Here is a 20921-nt window from a genome sequence, read left to right on the forward strand (position 1 = left end):
ACATGAGAGGAAACAATTATTTTATAATTATTAGCATGATTGAACATTTTACAATAGACTTCAAATCTGTTTCAAGCTAGTGAGCATAATGATAATGATGATGATGGGGACTACCTCACCTGTATGGGTCCCCATGCTGCAGGAAGCTGTTTTGCTCTTTAGCGCTAGCGTTAGCATTCAACTCCTTGACCACAACCCTGGTTACACCTGGGTCTGTGTAGATCTCACTGAGAAGCACCTGGGAACACATACATTGCTTTTAAAACAAACAATTTTTTTAATTAACCAATTGTATTAATCAATCAGGAGCTATTCATATAGTTAGAAGGCACTATAGTAGGTCGTTTAGAAGCATTTTAAGTCATATTTGTTGAAATTCTCTTTACAATCCCATCAATAATCAATAAATCAAATGCAACAAAAAGAAAATGCTATATCTGTTGTTGTTGCACACCTGTAATAAGCCAGCAAATTCAGCCTGAATGAAATGATTGGATGGTTTTGCTGTCTGTATACCTACATACAAACTCAGCGCACAACCGGAGTCTTCCACAAGGCTAGGCAGACCTATTGTTTAAGCTAGCAACCTAGTCATGTGTTTTGGGGCAGTGGCTTTGAAGGGAGGCCTAAAGGGAGGTTAGATACTTAGATACTCAAAATTTAGCTTATGCATCCAAATGGCTTCACCAAATGCCTAGCCAAGCTTTAATGTAAAATAAAAACAAATGAGTATGCATGCATAAATCTGCAACATAAAATGTAGTCCTAGATCAGGGATGGGCAACTGGCAGCCAGCATCACTCAGTTTGGCCCCCAGATAATTTAAAATGAAATAGAAACAAAAAAGAAAAGTAAATATATATATATATATATATATATATATATATATATTAGTGCTGTCAGTTTAACGCGTTATTAACGGCGTTAACGCAAACCAATTTTCATGGTGTTCATTTTTTTATCACACGATTAACGCCCTTTTTGCTTGGTAAATGTTGTCGTTTTTTCACCTGCTGTCTAGCAACTACTAGTCACATTAGAAAAACTACAACACCATACCGGATCTACACCGGAAACAAAACAACAAGCACGCCGCACAAACTTGTTGGGGCAAGCAAGGATAAGGAGCGGGTGAAAAACTCTGTAAAAGTGTGTTTGTGTTTGTGTGTCACTCTGTTCGAGCCTGCACGAGAGTTCAATGTTGTCATTAGCTGTTACGTCTTTCTGACCAATCGCAGTTCAAGGCCCACCTGGGCTGTACCACTTCAGGAGGGGCCGCTCAGTTACTCCCCTCTAGACAAAATCGACTTGGTTGCGATGTTGACAGTTTGTGAGTGTTGCGTCTGTTGAGTGAGTGAGAGGTTGCGGGCGCACAGCTCAGGCTGCCGGAGGGCGCTGCAAGGAACTTTTATAAACGCAATATTGTTATCCCGCAGTAATCAGCCCGACAGCCCTGAAACCTTAACGGCCCACCGGGAATTCTCCTCACTTTCCCGATTACCACTCCGCCACTGTGTGTGTGTGTGTGTGTGTGTGTGTGTGTGTGTGTGTGGGTGTGTGTGTGTGTGTGTGTGTGTGTGTGTAGGCGTTATTCAATAGCCTGTATGAAATTAATGCATGTTGGTTCAATTACCACACAGACACATGCATACAAATATGTTGTTCTTATTTAGACTTATTTTGTAGTTTCTCTCTTAGTTGAAGTGCGCGGTCAAGTGGCCCTGATAGTCATGATGAAAAATTGTGTCCTTCTTTATCATGAAAGTTGCCCATCCCTGCCCTAGATATATGCGATTAGCATGGACACATTTGGTTTGTGTTTAATTTTCTTTCTCAGTAACAACAGTGCTGAGAAAGAAAAGGTTGATAAGACTCACCTTGCCAAACAAGCCGTTGCCGATCTCCTGGATATAACGGAGGCTGTGTCGGGCCAACAGAGAGCCAGCCGACCCATCTGTTCACCAGAATGAGGAAACATAAACGCATAAACGATTAATAGGAACTCACTACCCACGGTTTTACTTCGACTGAGTTCAATTTATGTTTGGTATTTTGACGGTTAGGTGTTCATGGAGCTTATAGAATATCCCTTGGCGATCCAAAGTGGTGAATGTTTTCAGCAAATAAGTTAAGTAGAATGAATGGCTTGTAATGGATTGGGGGACGTCGCAGTATACCCTTCAAGCTATGCATAAGGACAACACATCAGTTCTCCAACACATATTGCATTGGTTGTATTTAGACACAAGTAAATTACTGAAAGCTGTGTCTGTGACAATATCGACTAAATTCCTTTACGTATGTAGTGTTTCACTTGTACCTTTTACCTCTAAAAAAAATTGCTTATTTATTATGTATCAAACACCATTATTGTCACAATATATGAACATTTAACTAAGGTAAATAAGCTCTTTAAATGACAATTAAGCATAAGTATTTTTCTGGCCATTGAGAAAACCTCTATCATCATGTTTACGTAATTATCCCCTGGGAAATGCTAAATGCTTTTTGTAAAGGCAGTTAAAGCAAAAGTCCACCCAAATTTTAGTGACCTTGGGCATGAGGTTGTGGCTGGAGGTGTGGGGGCCCCGGAAGAGCCACGGGAGGCACCGCCAGAGTGTAGACCTCCACAGGGGACTGCATGGAGGGGGTGTCCTCCGCAGGGGGACTGAAGTCTATCTCATCATCAAAATGGTCCTCGAATTCCTGAGGGAAATAAGGGCAGAGTTGAATATTGAGCCTTATAAACAAGGTTTGGGTTGAGCGGGATTAGTTTGGGAACAGCTATAATTAATTATATAAAAAATGTAGGTAGGATTTGAGAGAAAAAAAACAAAAAAAAACATTCCCTCTCTGCATCCTCCATGTGTTTCTCCAACTATAGTCATTTTCACACATGTCCTCCGCCTTTTTGCCGCATTTGTATATCAGGATATTCGACCATGAGGGTGATACACACTTATTCACACTTGATAATGCGGAAATCGATGTCGTTTCAATCAACACCAGTAGAATCAACGGGGGGTGGGCTTACAAGGGGCTGGATATGACGTAGGGTCTAAGTTCGCAGGAGGTGGGATAAGTGTGGCCACTGTCAATTGTAAAATAAGAAAATCTAGATACGCGTGCAGCTGTGACTCATGTATTGTAATTTATTGTCTGATGTGTACTTTTAGGGTAATGATAAGACCTATCTTTTAGTGTTCACCACGAATGACTCTGAAAAACAGTGCCAACATTTAAATATTTTTTTACCATTCAGCAAACAAAAAGGCAACAGGTTTGATAATCATTTAGGGTGCCACTCAGTGGCCCAATTCCAAAGTGAGCCCTGAGGACTAAGGACTAAGGACTCACAGACTTAATTGATCTCAGGTGCTAAGTGAGCGAGTGTGTGAGGCCACATGGGCTCAGATAGGTATATGGGATTGGGAAAGCACTTCACTAGAGAACGTTACCTTGGGAACGTTCTCTAGTGAAGTGCATGACAGTGAATGACAAAGCTGTTGCTGACACTTGCCGGTTTGGGAATTCTCATTTTTTGGTTTTTTTTGTTCTTTTGTAAATGATCAGCTACAGCAAATTATTGATATTAGAAAATATAATTTTTACTTTTGAATACTTCAGTATAAAGGTTGTATTGAATAATTTAGGTGATGATTGGCCTACACATAGGGCCTACTAAATATAAATCAGAACGGGCTACATTTGGCTGAATTATAAAAGGTATAAGTAGTAGCTAATATGAATAGCTGTTTGGGAGCAAAAAAGCTGGCTCTTGTTGGTGAGCTGATCCAAATGATCCGGCTCGCTAAAATAAGGCCGAAATTCCCATCTGATCGCGTATTGACAGTAGCGGTGTCTTGTTGTTTACCTTCCTAATGTCCGGATTTCCCTATGGTCTACGCGGTAAATGTCACAACGCTTTGAACTGTGGGTAATTCCCTTAGGTAACGTCTGCACTGGTGCGGACTCACGGAAAGGGCTCGATAAGTGTGGACTCAAACCCTCACGCCCTTTGGAATTCGGCATTGGGATAGCCCTAAAGCCTTAATAATTTCGCAAGAACGAGCAATAAAGTCTGTGAGTCCAGAAATTGAGATTGGGCCAATGACATGCAAATGCAGAACGAAGCGTCATCAACACGCCCACTTAAGCGGTGTGAAAAGTACAGACTTTCTACACCTCATTCACATATAAAAGGTAATTAACATTTCTTACGGAGAAAATACTACCTCAGGGGTAGTCTTTTTTCAGGACATATTCAGGATACCAGTGTCAGGATATGTTGTTCACACATACAGCCCATCAGGAGCATAACAGGAGCATAGAAAACCTTACGCATATGTGTGAATGCAGCTATTGAGAACTGTTGTAGTCCGCACCTGGGTTTAACAGGAAAAAGGATTCCCTAGCTAGCCCATAACAGGGAAGAGATGCACAGATTAAATGTTCTCAAAGCGCATTTAGATTGCTGATAGCTGACCGCTTGCTATGCCATTTCTTAAAAATTACACTCAATAATAGCTGTTGGACCTTGACTACAACACCTTCATTCAAGTCATCAAATGTCATCATTTTCTGTTTTTTACCTTAAAGTTGATCTCTCTCTCTTTGCAGCAGGTGACACAGTTGACCAGCAGCACCGTCAGAACAACCAGCAGTGTCAGGGACACCACCAGGGGCAGGAAGAGAGAGAGGGATGGGGCATTCCCACTGCTCTCTCCTAGGGGAGATAAATACATACATAACGTCAATACCACTGTAATGCATTTGAGCAAACACATTTTGCATGGCATCTATGTGATGATGCAAAACATAACCCAGCAAACTCCTTCTCTGTGAGCAAGACACAGTATATATTGAGGTTAGGGATGTCCCGATCCGATCCATGGCATCGGTCCAATTGTGGCCCAAGAGTAAACAAATCGGACTGATATCAGTATCGGCAGATACCCAAAGCTGCAGTATCGTATCGGAAGTGAAAAAGTGGTATCGGGACATCCCTAATTGAGGTTAATACAAACTAACATTATTTGACAAATGAGAGGCATCTTAAATTTAGTCCAGTGGCGTCAAAAAAATGAGTCTGCACCTTCTCATAGGCCCTGGCTCTGTCACCCAACTCACTTAACCATGTCTGGAATAACAACCATCCAATAAAAGCACAGCATAAGGATGAAGCAGACATTTGGGACGCAAGTACTTCCCATTGTCTGAATTTTTAATCTTGGTCTATTGCGTTCAGCGAAAAGGAAGAAAAAAAATACTGCCAAAGTTATGGTGGAAGAAACCAGAAATTACCAACTCTATTTGGATAATGGAAAATCTTGCTTCAGTAATTTGCAAATACAGGATGATGCATTGTGTCTCTTTTTCCAAAACTGTATATGAAAAGTGTTGTTTTGTCACACCGGCAGCTACATTTAAACCCATTTTGACAATTATTTAACGTTACACAGTGAGGGAAATAAAACTAAAAGAAAATTGCCGGCGCAACATGCAGATTGCAGACAAAGTTACAACAGCGATGACAGCTTAAAATGTTGTGTGGTTTATGCTGTACAAGAGCATAATTTGTCAACATACAATTGATTGGACCGTATAAATATATGCGCGATAATCACTTAAAGTCTAAAGCCCATGTGAAGAACAAGGAACAGCTCCTTGTTACCACAGCATGCCTCCTCAAAAGCTGTCCGCATACATATCGCGACGCTGTCAGCAGCCGTCAGGCTCTCCATCTAGTTCACTATCATGGTGAAATATTGCGGTGCTATCAGCAGCTGTCTGCCTCTCCATCTAGCTCACTATCATTCCATGGTTCCAAATAGTACATTGTGTGCATCATTAATAATGCACCGTTATATATTTTTTGATGTTTTATTTATTTCCAAAAGTATCCTCGTCGTCTAACCGCTTAGCCAGGGTCGGGTCGCGGGGGCAGGTGAGGATAGGAACGAAGATCGACCAGTAGATCGAGAGCATTGCCTTGCGATTCAGCTCTCTTTTCGTCACAACGGTGCTGTAAAGTGAACGCAATATCTCCCCCACTGCTCAGATTCTCCGGCAAATCTCACGCACCATCAAACCTCACTCGCGAACAAGACCCCGAAGGGGGTCTGACATCCACTGTTTTTCAATTAGGGAGTGGCATCGACATGGTCTTGGCCTGAGACAAAAATCACCACAGTTCCTAGACTGAATGTTTGATTTGAGTGGGACCAATTTAGTGACAGTTGGGGAACAAAGTTCCAACTGCTCAAGTAAGATGAAGTGGATGACAAAACAACATGTCAGCCAGAGGCTCAAAAACGTCAAAATGTAACTTATCACCAAAAGCCGAAGTTAACTTAACCAAATCATCGTCAAACTGTGTAGTTAGAGGCACATGGGTTAAGATGAACTGCTCCGACATTTATCCAGATCAAGCCATAGGGGGCGCTATAGCAATTAACTGAAAATGCAAACTTTGGACGGCAATGTTTCCTGACCCCTTTCATCAACAGTCATGAAATCCTGTAGACATTTGACTCTCCTCATGTTGAACAAATGTTCAGAGGGAACCCAGAACATGTAACAAATTGGACGCTGGATGGCCAAATTAGCCTAATCAATGTTAACTAAAGGTGGGGTTAATTTGAGTCAATCATCACCAAACGTGGTGTTCTTAAGAAGCATAGATTAACCAGGCTAAAGTTCATCCAAATAAGACCACAGGGGGTGCTACAGCGATCAATTGAAAACTTTAAAGACACATAAGCCTTTTGACAGTACAGTTATGAAAGTTTGATACAACAGATCTAAGTTAAGGCTATTCCAGTGTTGTCAACCATATGCAAACAAAAAAGTTCTTAATGGTCTTACTCAGGGTGTTAATGGTCTGGGTTAGGCTTGGCCCGCATAAAATTCTGCTTGCAGCTTTATTTTTTACTAAAACTTGAAACAAACTACGCAAAACATTAATAGAACAAGCAGTCCCACAGGTATTCACAGCGCATCAGCCATGCACCGCCTATCCAGGCGAATCATGGGTTTTGCACAATAAACATCAATCTATTTCATGCGATGTCTCACAAAATGTTTGGTCGAGGTTGGAATCGAACCAGCGTCCCAAGGTCCGTGTGGCAGACGCTGTACTTAACATCGACATACTCGTACAGATGAGAAAACACACAAACACACAGCTCTATTTTCCTGGCAAGTTTCAAGTTCCTGCCTCCTTGCGATGGAAATGGAGCATTAGCGCAAATTGTTGCTGTGACCTAAATTTGTTTAGCTATTGAAAAAAAGTGTATACACGTGTTCAGAAGGCCTCTATGTATATGGCAAGTTCCGCTTCCTTCTGAAGATGACTCGAGCTTGATAGAATATTGTTTCCAAATTAACAAATATTGAATTTGCCATAACTTGCAAATTTTTTAAACAATCAATACCTATCCAACGATTATTAGTCCATAGATCATAAATATCAAAACTTAGCTTTAACATTTAAAGCTATGGTTCTGAGGAAGACGGACATTGTGAGTCTCGATTCGGCAAAAATCAGCATGTTTTTTGTTTTTTTTATCCATAGGTGGCCAAGCCGAGCGTTAAACTGAAACTGGAAGTTATAGCGCCCCCTGGGAGAATTTTGGCCACAAACTCTTTTGAGACCTATTTTACTGGGATACATCTAGGCCTGATATATTCGAAAAATTTCACCAGGTCGAGAATGGGGCCTCTAAAGTAAAAATGATACCCAACCGCGACAAGAACAATACACAGATACACTGAGTAAACCGTTTTGCAACCTAAAAGACTTCAAAGAAATCATCCGCTATTTTCAGTTATTTGCATTTGAGTGTTAAAAAGTCAGCAACGTGGCGCAGAGGCCCCTGGTGCATAATATGATGCAGCTTATACTACAAAGCATCTTACACTATTTTGAAACACACAACCTTTTTCCATCCTGCAGCTTACAGATTTATTTAAAAAAAATAAGTTACTATTGGCCTGTATTTGGAAGGTGTTTTCAATCACGAATCATTGGATCACAAGCAGTGCACCTTAAAACACACACTGTTTGAAATCCTCAGGGGGCATCAGCGCCCACTGGTTCACTCAGTCCAGGTAGTGGTTCCAATAAGGTGGAACAAGGTTGAATGAATCCTCTTAAGTTGTGATGCCTTCAGGATGCCCCAATGATGGATGAAGTCCTTTAGAAGATGCTTTCAACAAAAAAATGTCAAGACGTCATTAATTAGCAGGTAGGGGTAAGGCATCTTGCTCAAAGGTCGCTTCAGGCAAACTGCGTCCATTGGGGTATTACATACTAGTTTAATTAACACTAGTAATGTAATCAATCTTTAAAGACATAAGAAACCAAAGACAAATCTAGCCTGTGAACCACAAGGATAGGATATAAATTAAATATGTAAACCAGAAGCAGTCGGTCAGATCCCAGTGATTAAAATATCTAATAACAATAGAGAGGAAGAAACAAAAGCCTAAATACCAGCAGGCGGTTCAGTTGTTATTCATGAAAACAGAACAGATGAGCGTCATGCCTTGTTGCTGTGTTCAATGTTGGACACAGTGGAAGTACAAAGTGCTAAAGCCATTATTTCAGCCATTTGCTGATTATAGCTACAAAATCCTTTATTTCAGATTCTCCCCCATGGCTAATTTAAAAACGTGTTGATGCCCATCAGGCAAAACAGGCAAAATCCAAAATTTGACATAAATGAAATGCAAGAGTGAATAATTGGCAGACAAAAATGCATTGCCAATTGTTTAACGCAAGGATGGTTCCCTACAAAGTCAGAAAAACACAATAAAACAACATGCTGAACACGTTGGCCATGAGGCCAGAGTTTCAAGACTCGAGCAAGAGTAACTATTGCTTCATGTGTCGGCTGGAAACACAAGCCAAGATGATATAGGTTGCAGCAAGCCCAGTATGTCAGACAAGGGAATTATTCTGGGCAATCTAGGTGGCAGGGTGTAAGCGGGTGTGCTTGATGGTTATTCAGGTGTCTGAAGCACTACCCTTTATTCTCATTCCATAATTTAATTAAAACATATAATTAGTTAATCACACTATATGACACTAATTTGTTTTATGGCTTAATTATTTGTGATGGATGCAAACCAAAGGCTATCAATTTACAAAGTATACAAATAAAGTGCTTGATAAGTTTCTTATCTCATAATGGTATAATAGGCAGAGTGAACAGATGCAGTTTTATGCAGTTGGGGTGGGTAGTAACAAAACAAACAGTACTACCAGTAGCATAGTACTAAAAGCATGATCAAATACCCTTTTCCTGTGGTGTAGCCTTTGTAACTCAACTTCAGGTCCATTTAGTATACATCAAATTAAATAATAAAAACAAACGAATGGACCCTTGATTACCTTAAACGGAATTGACGATCACAGCAGTGAATCCCAGCCAGAATGCCACTTTTCTTGCATTACATGAGTGACTATGTTAAGTGTTGATGGGTTTAGCCAACACAAGTTCAACTGAAAACACTGAGCCACCTCCTCATCCTGCAATTCAACTAGGCAACTGGTGAATGTGTGTGTGCGGGAGCGTCGCGATTGAGGACAACCAAATGCTATCTCTGTGGCACTCTGCATGAGATGCAAAGTACGGGTGAGGACACACACAAGTCAGCCAACGCAGCCCTAATCAGCCAACCAACCTGACCACCATCAACATCATCCTGCTGCCTAATCACCCCCCACAACAAACAGCCTCCGGGTTCCATTTAGAGCTTAGATCGGGCCCAGAAAATCAAGCCCGACCCGGCCCGAGCCCATGCACGTTTGTCCGAGCCCAGCCCGGCCCGACACATTAACTGTAATTATGAGCCCGAGCCCAGTTTCAACCTGACATTTTTTTTAATACATGTATAACTTTGTACACATTTGTTACTTAGGCCTACTCTGCAAAATATATATGCATTGGATAATGTATACAACGCCGGTCATTATCAGGAAAATAAGCCCCGACAGGGTGAAAAGGACATCGACGCGCAGCAGAGGTGTCGTGCTTCACCCTGAAGTGGCGTTCACATGGTGTGTCTTTTTACAATTTATTCGTTACCAGCATTCGTAGAGTTGATCAGCAGAGAAATAGTCCGCCAAAAACGTTGACGTCGCTTTACTCGCTTAGCAACCGAAGACGCTGGGGTTGACAAGTTACCGGACTACTACCCATGCAAGTGAACGGCATAGATTTCGGCATTTATGGCATAGATTTTGCCCCAGATTAGGCCAATAAAGCAATGATTAAAAAACAAAAAAAGGCCCGACCCGGCCCGAGGATAGTGGTGGGAAATATCGGGTCGGGCTCAGGCTCGGGCAGAGAATCTAAACTCTAGTTACATTCAATCAACAGTCTCTCACTGATTGCTCTGAGGTCCCAACCTGATTAGCAGAGAAGAGCTATGCGGCGCACTGCTGTTTGTTGTAGGGATGGGCAACGATCGTCGAATAGCCGTCACATAGAAAATCGAATAATGAATGTGACTCTTTATTTTTCACACGGCTCTTCTCAATGCTGTTGAACGCTTCGTTCCCTTGCATGAGCCTTCACAACTTGCGGTGGTGAATAATTGTTTGATAATTCACCCTTGCTAAGCTATAATGAACGCTGTCAAGGAATGTGGTTTTTTTTTTCTTTTTCTGTCGTATTTTTCCGCAAGTAGTCCGGTAACTTATCAACCCCAGCGTCCTCGGTTGCTAAACGACTTCAACGTCTTTGGCAGACTATTTCTCTGCTGATCAACACTACGAATGCTGGTAACAAATAAATTGTAAAAAGACACACCATCTGAAGTTATTTCTTTGGCCATAGTTACCATATGCTAACGATATATTATATGTATTGAATAGCATTTTTTTGCCAGAAATGCACTTCTCTAATTAATACCAGAATAAATTTGATTTTTCAGTGTTGGGTTTTATTTTTGCGTTTAAGATATTAAGTGATTTCTTGCCCATGATCCATGGCTGCCTTTGTGAATGTCGGCACACATCGAATAATAGATTATTCGTTCATACCACCCACTGATTGAGTTATTCACATCCCTAGTTTGTTGAGGCGGTAATTTGCCATGATTCCTATCCATTTGTATTATCTCAAAAGCAAGCGTTCTTCGCCTTCTTCTTCTTTGATTGCTGCTGCAACCAGAGAAATGGTGCGTCTCTAAAGTTAAAACAATTTCAGGAAATGTAACATTTAAGGGGAGTTTCTGTGAAAGAAGCAGTGACCCAGAGGATGTCGCTGTAAGTGGAAATGTGTTGCTTAGCAGAGATCGGTTAAGGTATACAACTTCTGTCTGACTCAGGTTGAAGCGAAACATTATCCAAAATTACCTGGCACAATTTATTTTATTATTTACAAAATATAGTTTGCAGGTAAAAACAGACTTATTTTACATAATTTGACCTCAGACTGTGGTCTATGTTTCCCAAAGATGGACTATCAATAAAATTAAAGTGAGGTAATCATTAAAATAATTGTTGATTCCTTCTTCAGGGTTAACAACTCAACCATGTAAACAAAGGTATAACATTGGCCTGCTGGAGTTCACTTGGAGAAATTGAGCTTGAGTAGAGAAACTTGGAACACATGACTAACGCCCCGTCCACACGAGCGAAAACAATCTTTTCCCCTCCATTTTCCTCGGCAGCATTTCAGGGATTTTTACGTAAAGATGGACTCATTGCAAAAACGCATCTTGCTGTAGAAACGCTGTAGTACATATTCAATATGCTGGTTCTCCAATAAAAGAAGACGACGAGGTGGAGCACGCGCATCCAGCCTGCGAGCTGTATACAAACATACAGTCCAGGAGGAGAAAGCAATTGTTAAACCTTGTAAATTGAGCATAAAATACAGAGCATAAAATCGAGCAGGCTGGTTTTAAAGCTAAAAAAATAATACAAATCAAACAAAACAAATTTGACGGAACTCTGACGTTGCCCAGCTGGTGGGGCGGCGATGACGTCATTGTTTGCGTATCAGGGTCCACACGAATCCTAACACGAAAACGCATAGGGACATTTTTTTCTGTTTTCCCCCTCGGACATGGTTTCAAAAAAGTGTGTTTTCGGGCACCGAACGCCAGATCTGTCTGGACGGTCGCCCAAACGCACAAGACGTATGTGTTTTCACAAAAAAAAACGTTTCCTTGTGGACGGGGCCTACAGCTTAACCGAGGAACAATTATGCATAGTTGGCCGCAATGATGATTAATAGTTAACCATAATAGTTAGCGTTTCACCTCAGTGACAGAGTCCCGTCACAATGCATACGGAGGGTCTATTTAATGCTTTGTGTTGTGTGGATCCCTTCTTTGATTCTTATCTGAATGATGGATTCATATTATTATAGATTTCCCGGCCCATCAACTGGGATCTTGGAATCCTAACAACAGGAAGATGCAAGGTTTATTCAAGTTGTTTGGCATATTAAATTATGCATTAATCACAGAGCAAGAGTTGAGGTCTTTTTTTTTGCCTCGTTTCTATGCATTTTAAATCTCAGTTTAAATGAGCCTAGTTCTATGTAGGATATGTTAAATGCTACGACATTAACAGATAACTTAGATAAGCCCTATATATACATAAATATATACATATATTACAATCTGTCAGGGTAGTAGCCAATATGAATCCAATAAACAATTCACAGAGGCAAATAATTTGAATGACATGCTGAGGAAATTTGACAAGTCATATAGCATACATACTGCCAACTAGATAACCAATCGGTAACCAAGTATTTTTTTGAAAGTGCCAACCCAACTATCCACATATTTTTCCAAGGATAAGTCTGTAACAAAACATCAGATTCATAATGTTAGCCTTTACCCTGATGGTTCGGAAATTGCCTGAAACTGAATTCCCAATTGTTAGATGAATGCATCTGCAAAAAAATTACAAAACAGTAATACTAATATAATCATGTTTGGAAAACAGCAACAAGAACGAGCTATCTGCATGGACTGACAAGGTTCAGGTTTGAGTTTATTAACAGCTAATAAGACTAATTATATATATCAGCCATTATATTGCCTATTTTGTTCCAGTCTACAGCATACATGCATGTAATATATTGCAATTTTCTTTACCAATATAAATTTAAATGACCAATACATACTTTGACATTAACAAACTAAAGGACACAATACCAAGTTCTGTCAATGACTGTTATACTTTGTAAAACAGTAGCTAACCGATGCCTCAAAGTTCAGAAACGCAAAGGGTTCCGTGCGAAGATAGCTATTGGCGATTATTACAGGCTGTATCACACTCATTATTCTGGATTTATTGTTTTAAAGTTCTTCGCAATGTTTTAAAGTGTGTGTGCGTGCAACCAACCATCACCTCGAGGCAATTGTTGTGTTCACACATTGAATGTAAATCCTGCATTCTTATGTGCACTCAAGAACTACACTCCATCAAAAGTTAAAAAAAATAATAGGTTTCCATGCAACTAACTGTTAAATCATTGACTTGTGCTGATAAGACAGGTATGTGTTATGGTTACATATCACGGCCAAACACCAAGATGTCATTCACAGGGACACAGGCCTTTCTAAGCCTTACATGTAGAAAAAGTGTAATTCAACAAAAGTGAGCCCCCAAACATGAGGCTCTTTGTGGGTACAGGTGTCTGTAATCACATATTTACTCACATTAAATTAATGAATGCCCCCATTATATTGTCTACCGTTTTTATTTTGGTTGCCATTATCAAAGAAAAGGGTCGTGTTTCCATGCTGATAGGATTCTGTTGTTGACCGTAAACTTTGACAGATGCTTTGACTGGGCACAGGTATAAGGCTACCTATGCATTCCTACTGAAATATTACTCAGACAAACGTCATATTGCTTGTCAGACTGCCAGTAGGCTTAGCCACTTGTACCAGGCTGGTCATATGATTGTTATGACTATTATGGGCTTGGTAGGGCAACAAATATTTCAGAGAAGACACTGGATACCAGTCACCTTCGATACAGGTAGTTCTGGTTCGTTGCATTGGTTGACGACCTGCTAGCATCCTATAAGCTAAACATTAGCACAACAGCTAAACTAAGCCCAAGGACCTGCTATAAGCGTTTGCCAGCCGGTGAACCTGAAGCTAGCACACAGCATCTACAAACCAAGCTAGCCAGGCGCTATCACACGGGGTTGCCTGTTGACGTGGACAGAAAACAGCATTTTTAAATAATATTTATGAATCGTATTAATGAAAAACAGATGTCTCACCTGATCTGTGGAAGTACTGTATAGGGGCACCTTGACACAGTAACAACTCCGAGAGAAGGATCCCACCGACAACCAAAACAAGTCCATGACGATTCTCCATCCTTCTAGCTTAGCTCACTAACAGACGCTAGCCACAGAACAGTTGTCAAAATGGATAAATGACTTACAACTATTTAAATAACGCGTTTGGTTCATTGGCTTCCAGTATCATAGTAATAAATGTGGAGATAAACCAACGCGCAGCGCAAGCATATTTTCTGCCTCTTTAGCAATAACCCATTAGCATGTTAGCTTCGGCTAGCATCCCGACGCTAACAGGTTCAGCTAACGTTAGCAAAACCCCTACCAGATTTACAGTGTCCTCGTCCATAAAAAGAGAACATGAACCGTAACATTTTCCGCATATCATAGTTTGATGTGTACGGGTTAAGTCATGTAAATATCCATACTGAAACAAAAAAATAATTGATCAATATCGTTAACTGTCAAGGAACTCCTTTCCTCCAGAGCGCCATGTTCTTTTTCGACGTCACGTTCTGGAATGGGGGCGTAAGCACAGGAGGCTGCCACCATGCATTTAATTTAATCACCATTTACAGTGCCTCACACAGTTGCCACACACAAATGGAAAGCACCATTAATAGAACAGTGTATCATTTTATTAACACAGTGTATTGCTATAATCGAAGTATATGAGACAATTATTTTGAACTAGGAGCCAGGTCTCTTAGTGATAGTAGCCAATGTATATAATAGTTATAATAGTATATTAATTATGTAATCATTTGGCATTTTGGGATTTTGTGAAGAACATTCCTTTAAGGCTCATGTGCAAATTCCACGTTAACACAAATTTACATACAAATGTGGACAAGCTCATTCAAAGTGGAATTCCCTTAATGCTGCAACAAGATAACATTTTGCACTTAGTTTGAACAAATAAGGGGATTCATATTGAATTTAATAACTGAATTAGTATAAAGTGTAATAAAATGATAAGACCTACATTATCCATCAACATTTGAAAACATTGTAAGATAAATAAATAAATGTATGAAAATTATTATAACCATTAAAAATGAACCAATTTATCCAAATGTATTAGCCGACACATTGCAGTTGGATAATATTAATAGTAATGATAATATATTAAATTAATCAAGTTATTATTCTTTTCATTGTATTGTTCATATTATTAATTTAGAATTTTTTTGTATATGCCTGTAAGTGTGTCAGGACAGTTGCTTCCATTTGATGAGGTGATGGGGAGGAGGAGGTTGGCAAGAGAGGCAAGTCTCTCTGGGCTTCAGGACGGAGACTTCAGGTTGTGTTCTGCTCTGTGGATCACAAAGGAACAAGGCAGGGGTGTCAGCTGGCAGGCAACAAGCTTCGTCAGCTGAGAAACAGAGAGAGACTACTAGGAGAGATACGGGAAGGACGTTTTTTTTTACTTTTTTGGGATTTATATTTTGGATCATCACAGGGAGGATTAATTGCAGTGTGGTTATCATCCCCATATGCTCAATGGTGTATTAATGATTTATTGGGAGAAAAAAAACACCTTCTATTGTTCTGTAAGAGTTTTGAAAGAGTGTTAGACAAACACCAGTGTCCATTTAATTAAACTCTTAAATTAACACTTTGCCCTTACTTTGTTATTATATGTGTGTTGGTGTGTGTGTGTGTGTGTGTGTGTGTGTGTGTGTGTGTGTGTGTGTGTGTGTGTGTGTGTGTGTGTGTGTGTGTGTGTGTGTGTAGCAACGCAAGGCCTTGGCTTTTACAGGGATGTTGAATGACAAGGATGTCAGAGTCGCGGTCGATGTTTGTCCGATTTCACTTGTACATGTGCCGATTTTTGTGGGAAGTAGATTGGTTAAAGGTGTTTAAATGCATACAAGTACACGCACTGAGTCAGTACGATTACATGCACAGCTTAATCCGACTAAAGCCATAGTTCGACTATGCTCCTCAATCGGACAACTGCAATTGTCCGAGTATACATGGTGGTGAGAAAATCGATTCATTGGCCGAAGCATGTCATGCCCTGGTACGATACCCATTTCAACTAATAGAGCCACCGGCTGACCTCTTGACGTCACTAGCAACAACAAACTCAGGCGGCATTCGAGAAAGGTGTTTTCAGTAGACAGCTGTCCGTTCACTTCGGGTCCATGTAATTTCTCCGACGCTCCATTGTTCCGACCTCTCGGTCGTATGCGGACAACTCCGGCGGCGGCGGAGCAGCTCCTCCGGGAGTCCGCATACGGCAACAATCCCTTTCAACTCATGTCGTGTTTCAATCTGGACTTCAGAGAGTCAAAGCCAAAGTTCCTTTCCCCCAATTCCTTCTCCACCATTGCCGAGATAACCCCCACTACTAGTCTGTACTGTTTGCTGAAGTACCAGAGAGACTGGGAGAACCCGACGCAGTCTTTAAGATTCATAATATCTGAATATCCCTGTCAGTTTGGCCGCGGCGCAATGAATGAAGAAAAAAATATATTTTGACAGATGTGCCCGAAGTTACTACTTTACAACCTCGTTGATGACCAACATTTAGAAAAACATGTACTTTTAATTCAGCCTTGGGTGAAATCGAAGTGTTACACTTTTCCTGCTGTCGGCTCCCAGACCGTAGTCGAGGAGCACAGGAGAGACGTTTTCTCCAGGGCCGATGTTCTCTCAGGGGTAACACCCTTCACTTTGACAGGCTGTTTATAGGTCGGAATGAAGCGGCCCCCGATTCTTGACGGACTGGGTACTTTATTCGTAGTTCCACTAACTTTACAGTACATGTTTGCACAGACAGAACCAGACTCATTCATTCACTAAACTGACACACGCTACTGCCCGCTCTCCTCGCTCGTCCACTCACTCGCTGAGGTCACTCACAAACACACCGCCATTCTCTCACACACACATACGCTACTCTCGCAACAGAAGTGGATTGTGTCCTGAATGCATGTTGATGATGATACACTTCTTATAGGGGGTAACGACACCGGCTTCCTCCATCTTCTTCGCCAACTTTTTAAATAAATCGCCGTTTCTCGTGTTTCGACGGCGACAACAACAACATGACTATCTTCTCCTTATACTTCCGGCTCACGGCCCCGGGACAAGAGTTCGAGCATGCGGAGAACGTATAATCCGATTCCAATTGAATTGAACGTATACATGCACACTTAATGCGACTATCAATCTAATAATCTAGGGGTTTTAATCAGACTATGAGTAACCCGAATCGATTCGACTAAGGTGTATACATGCATTTTAATAATCCAATCATAGTCAGACTAAGCCAATAATTCGATTTTCTCTTCACCAACTGTCACTGACTCTGTCCCTCGGTCTTCTTCGATTTCACTATCTTTCTTGTCTGTCTGTCTGTCACTCTCTCTCGCTGTCATCCTCTCCTTCACTCTCACTATATCTCTCTGTCCATCTGTCCCTTTTGTTTTGTTCTCTTACTCGTCCCCCTTATTTTCCACTACCTCTTTATTTGTCTCCCTCACCCTCTATTACCCCTTTCACTCTCTTTCTCTTTATTTTTCTCTCTCTCTCCATGTCCCTCTGATCCTCCTTATTTCTCTTCCTTTTCACCCTTCTCCTTATCTCACTCCTTAACTCTCACTCTACCCCTCTATCCTTATCCCTCTCTCCCTCATTTCCTCATTCATGATTCTTGTAATGATATATTTCCCCCCCCCCCTTCCCCCTCTCTGCCCTTATATAGTTTTCCTTGGACTCAGCCCCGGAAACATTTGACTACAAGACCTTCTTTGACCAAGTGGGTTTGAGTCGCTCTGCGGAGGACACTGGAGAGCGTGTCTTCACCGTACTAGACCAGGAAAAGTGTGTGTGTGTGTGTGTGTGTGTGTGTGTGTGTGTGTGTGTGTGTGTGTGTGTTTGTGTTTGTACATGTGTGTGTATAGTTAGTGTGTGTGTGTGTATGTGTTATTTAGAATAGTGTGTGTTAGTATGTGTGCGTGTGTGTTTGTGTGTGTGTGTGTGTGTGTGTTTGACTGCGTATATGCGAGTGTATGCATGAGAATGAGTGTGTGTGACTGTGTGTGTGTTTGTGATGTGAGTGAGTTTTTGAGTGTGTGTGTGGGCATGCGTGTGCGTGTGACTTCCTGTGTGTATGTGTGTGAGCGTGTCCATTGTTTGTGTACACGTGTGTGTTTGTGCGTGCAAGCGTCTGTGTTTGTGCTTTTAGTATCCAGTTGTAAGCCGCTTGAATAGACCTCCATGCGAGAGGTAAAGGCAGACGAGATTAAAACAGGGAGGTAGAGGAGAAATGTCTAGCAAATGTTGTACGTTAAAACCAAGCCGATACCATCAGAACTGTGGAAGTATGAATTCTTATCTCAGGTGTCTGTGTGTCCTCCGCTCTCAAGGGTCTTCTTGCAAAACTTCTCCCCGGGGGCCCGGGTGCTGACGGTCCAGGGCCCTGTCGGCTGCTGGAGATAAGGACGGAGACGGCAGGAATGGGCAGCTGTCAGCCATTGTGTTGTTGCTGCTGGATGCAGGAGGGGGTATGGTTGGAAAGATAGAATCAGGAGGAGAGCTGTCCACCCCTTCATGCTGAACGGGGCAAAGGGAACGGGATGTTTAAAGTTGTATGCAAAATAGCTAATGACAAATAAAATGTATTCTGCATGTAGATATTGTGAATTGGTGTTCAAGTTCAAAGTTTTATTGGTCACATGTTTGCAAAAATAACGTTTTACATACAGTGAAATTAAATTAAAAAGGGGTCACCACTCTGTCATTTCATTGTGCAAATTACTGGAACCTGAATAAATAATAGATAATAGTATTTTAAAAACAGACATCCCTTAATGAGGCGATGCTGTAACAGTCATTTAAAAAAATTAAAATATCAAAATATTAAAAAATGGTATATAAAAGTGCATAGAAAGTGGTGCAGAAAGTGCAAGAGTGCGAGTTATAGTCCACCGGAGTTAAGCAGTCTAACTGCCTGCAGAAAGAAGCTCCTCCTCAGTCTCTCAGTCCGAGCTTTAAGGCAGCGTAGGCGTCTGCCTGACTGCGGCAGGGTGTAGAGGCCAGCATCTGGGTGAGAGGCGTCCTGCCTGATTTTCCTGGCTCTTGCCCTCACCCTCTTGCTGTATGTATATTCCAGGGTGGGGAGGGTTAACCTAATGGTTCGCTCTGCTGAGCGCACCACCCTCTGCAGGGCAGCCCGGTCTCGTGCGGTGCAGCTTTCATACCAGGCTGATATGCAGCCTGTGAGGATGCTCTCCACAGCTGCAGAGTAGAAGGTCCTCAGGATGGATGGGGAGACCTTGAACTTCCTCAGCCGCCGAAGGAAATACAGCCGCTGCCTTGACTTGGAAACCAGGGGTTGTGTGTGGAAAGACCATGAGAGACCCTGAGTGAGGTGCACCCCCAGGTACTTGAAACTGGGGACCCTCTCCACAGGTTCCCCACTGATGATGAGTGGGGTTAGTGGAGTGACCCCAATGCCCTGCGTCCTCTGGAAATCCACCACCATTTCCTTAGTTTTGTTGATATTTAGGGCCAGGTTGTTGGTCTGACACCACAGTGCCAGGTCTGCCACTCGGTTCAGGTAGCTTGTTGTTGCCAGTGATGAGACCCAGCACCACGGTGTCATCGGCAAACTTGATGATGGAGGTTGAGCTGCTGGAGGCTATGCAGTCATGCGTGTAGATGTTGTAGAGCAGTAGAGCAGTGTGTGTGTGTGTGTGTGTGTGTGTGTGTGTGTGTGCGTGCGTGATTGTTTGTGGGTTTGTTTGTGCCTGTTTGACGCTATGGATATTGGGGTACCCGAGGCCAACAATGGGGTTGGGAGTTGGTGGTCTGGGCCTGGGGGAGTGACTTAGGGCGGACCCCATATTCCTGACCGGGAGCTCCTCTTCTGTGAACAGATAATATGTGCATGTGAAAAGTGCATGTGGACAGGTTACATTCTTCATGCTACAGACGTCGAAGGCATGCCCAGTGTGTGTGTGTGTGTGTGTGTGTGTGTGTGTGTGTGTGTGTATGTGTGTGTGTGTGTGTATTTTTGTGAGTGTGTGTGTGTGGGAGCATAATTACTGATTGATTCACCTGTCTCTTCTCTTCCCCACAGAGTTCTGTGCTCTCCTGAAATAGATCAGTAGAAATGTTGTTCATTCTGCATTCCTTTAGGTCTATTTATTTCCCTTACTTACCACATGTTTTGTTCTTTTAAGTATTTTAAGAATTTTACGCAATACATTGGAGGGCCAATTCTAATTAGTTTGTGGTTGGATTTATTTGGTTTATTTTAAGGATTAATACAATTCTCATAAACGCACCTAAACATGACTTGTTTTCATCATTGTTCCAATGAGCAGAGCAACACCGCGTAAATAAATGTGACTCTGAACCAAAAGAAAAGTCATGTCCCGTGAATCCAGAAAATAACGTAGCCCTAATTAGATTAGGCCTACTGGTTGTCGACAGTTATTACCCGTTAATGCATCATTTGAGGCTCAACTTTGCAACAGAGACCGACATTCAAAGAAAGTGATTTGGCTTAAGTGATTCAACGCTTCACTGCATGTAAAAATGTGTTGGTTGCACAATGTAAGGCGTTGGCGTCAAGTTGGGCACATTCAGGTTACTACCGCCTTCTACTGGACA

At 41.6% G+C, this 20921-nt stretch overlaps 1 protein-coding gene across 1 annotated transcript in view; it reads right to left on the reverse strand.

The window, feature by feature from the left end:
* The window catches only part of lmtk2 (lemur tyrosine kinase 2), a 31452-nt gene extending 16668 nt beyond the window's left edge, over nucleotides 1-14784 (reverse strand). Inside the window, exons 1-5 of the mRNA XM_079746621.1 lie at nucleotides 14271-14784; nucleotides 4593-4726; nucleotides 2553-2706; nucleotides 1878-1954; nucleotides 120-238 (exon numbers count right to left, since the gene is read on the reverse strand). Of these exons, the coding sequence (XP_079602747.1) occupies nucleotides 120-238; nucleotides 1878-1954; nucleotides 2553-2706; nucleotides 4593-4726; nucleotides 14271-14370 (584 nt within the window). The 5' untranslated portion in view covers nucleotides 14371-14784. The remainder of the gene's footprint in view (nucleotides 1-119; nucleotides 239-1877; nucleotides 1955-2552; nucleotides 2707-4592; nucleotides 4727-14270) is intronic.
* Between the last annotated feature and the right edge of the window lie 6137 nt (nucleotides 14785-20921).

This window comes from Pollachius pollachius (assembly GCF_949987615.1).
Source record: "Pollachius pollachius genome assembly, chromosome: 11".
Lineage (NCBI taxonomy): Eukaryota > Metazoa > Chordata > Actinopteri > Gadiformes > Gadidae > Pollachius > Pollachius pollachius.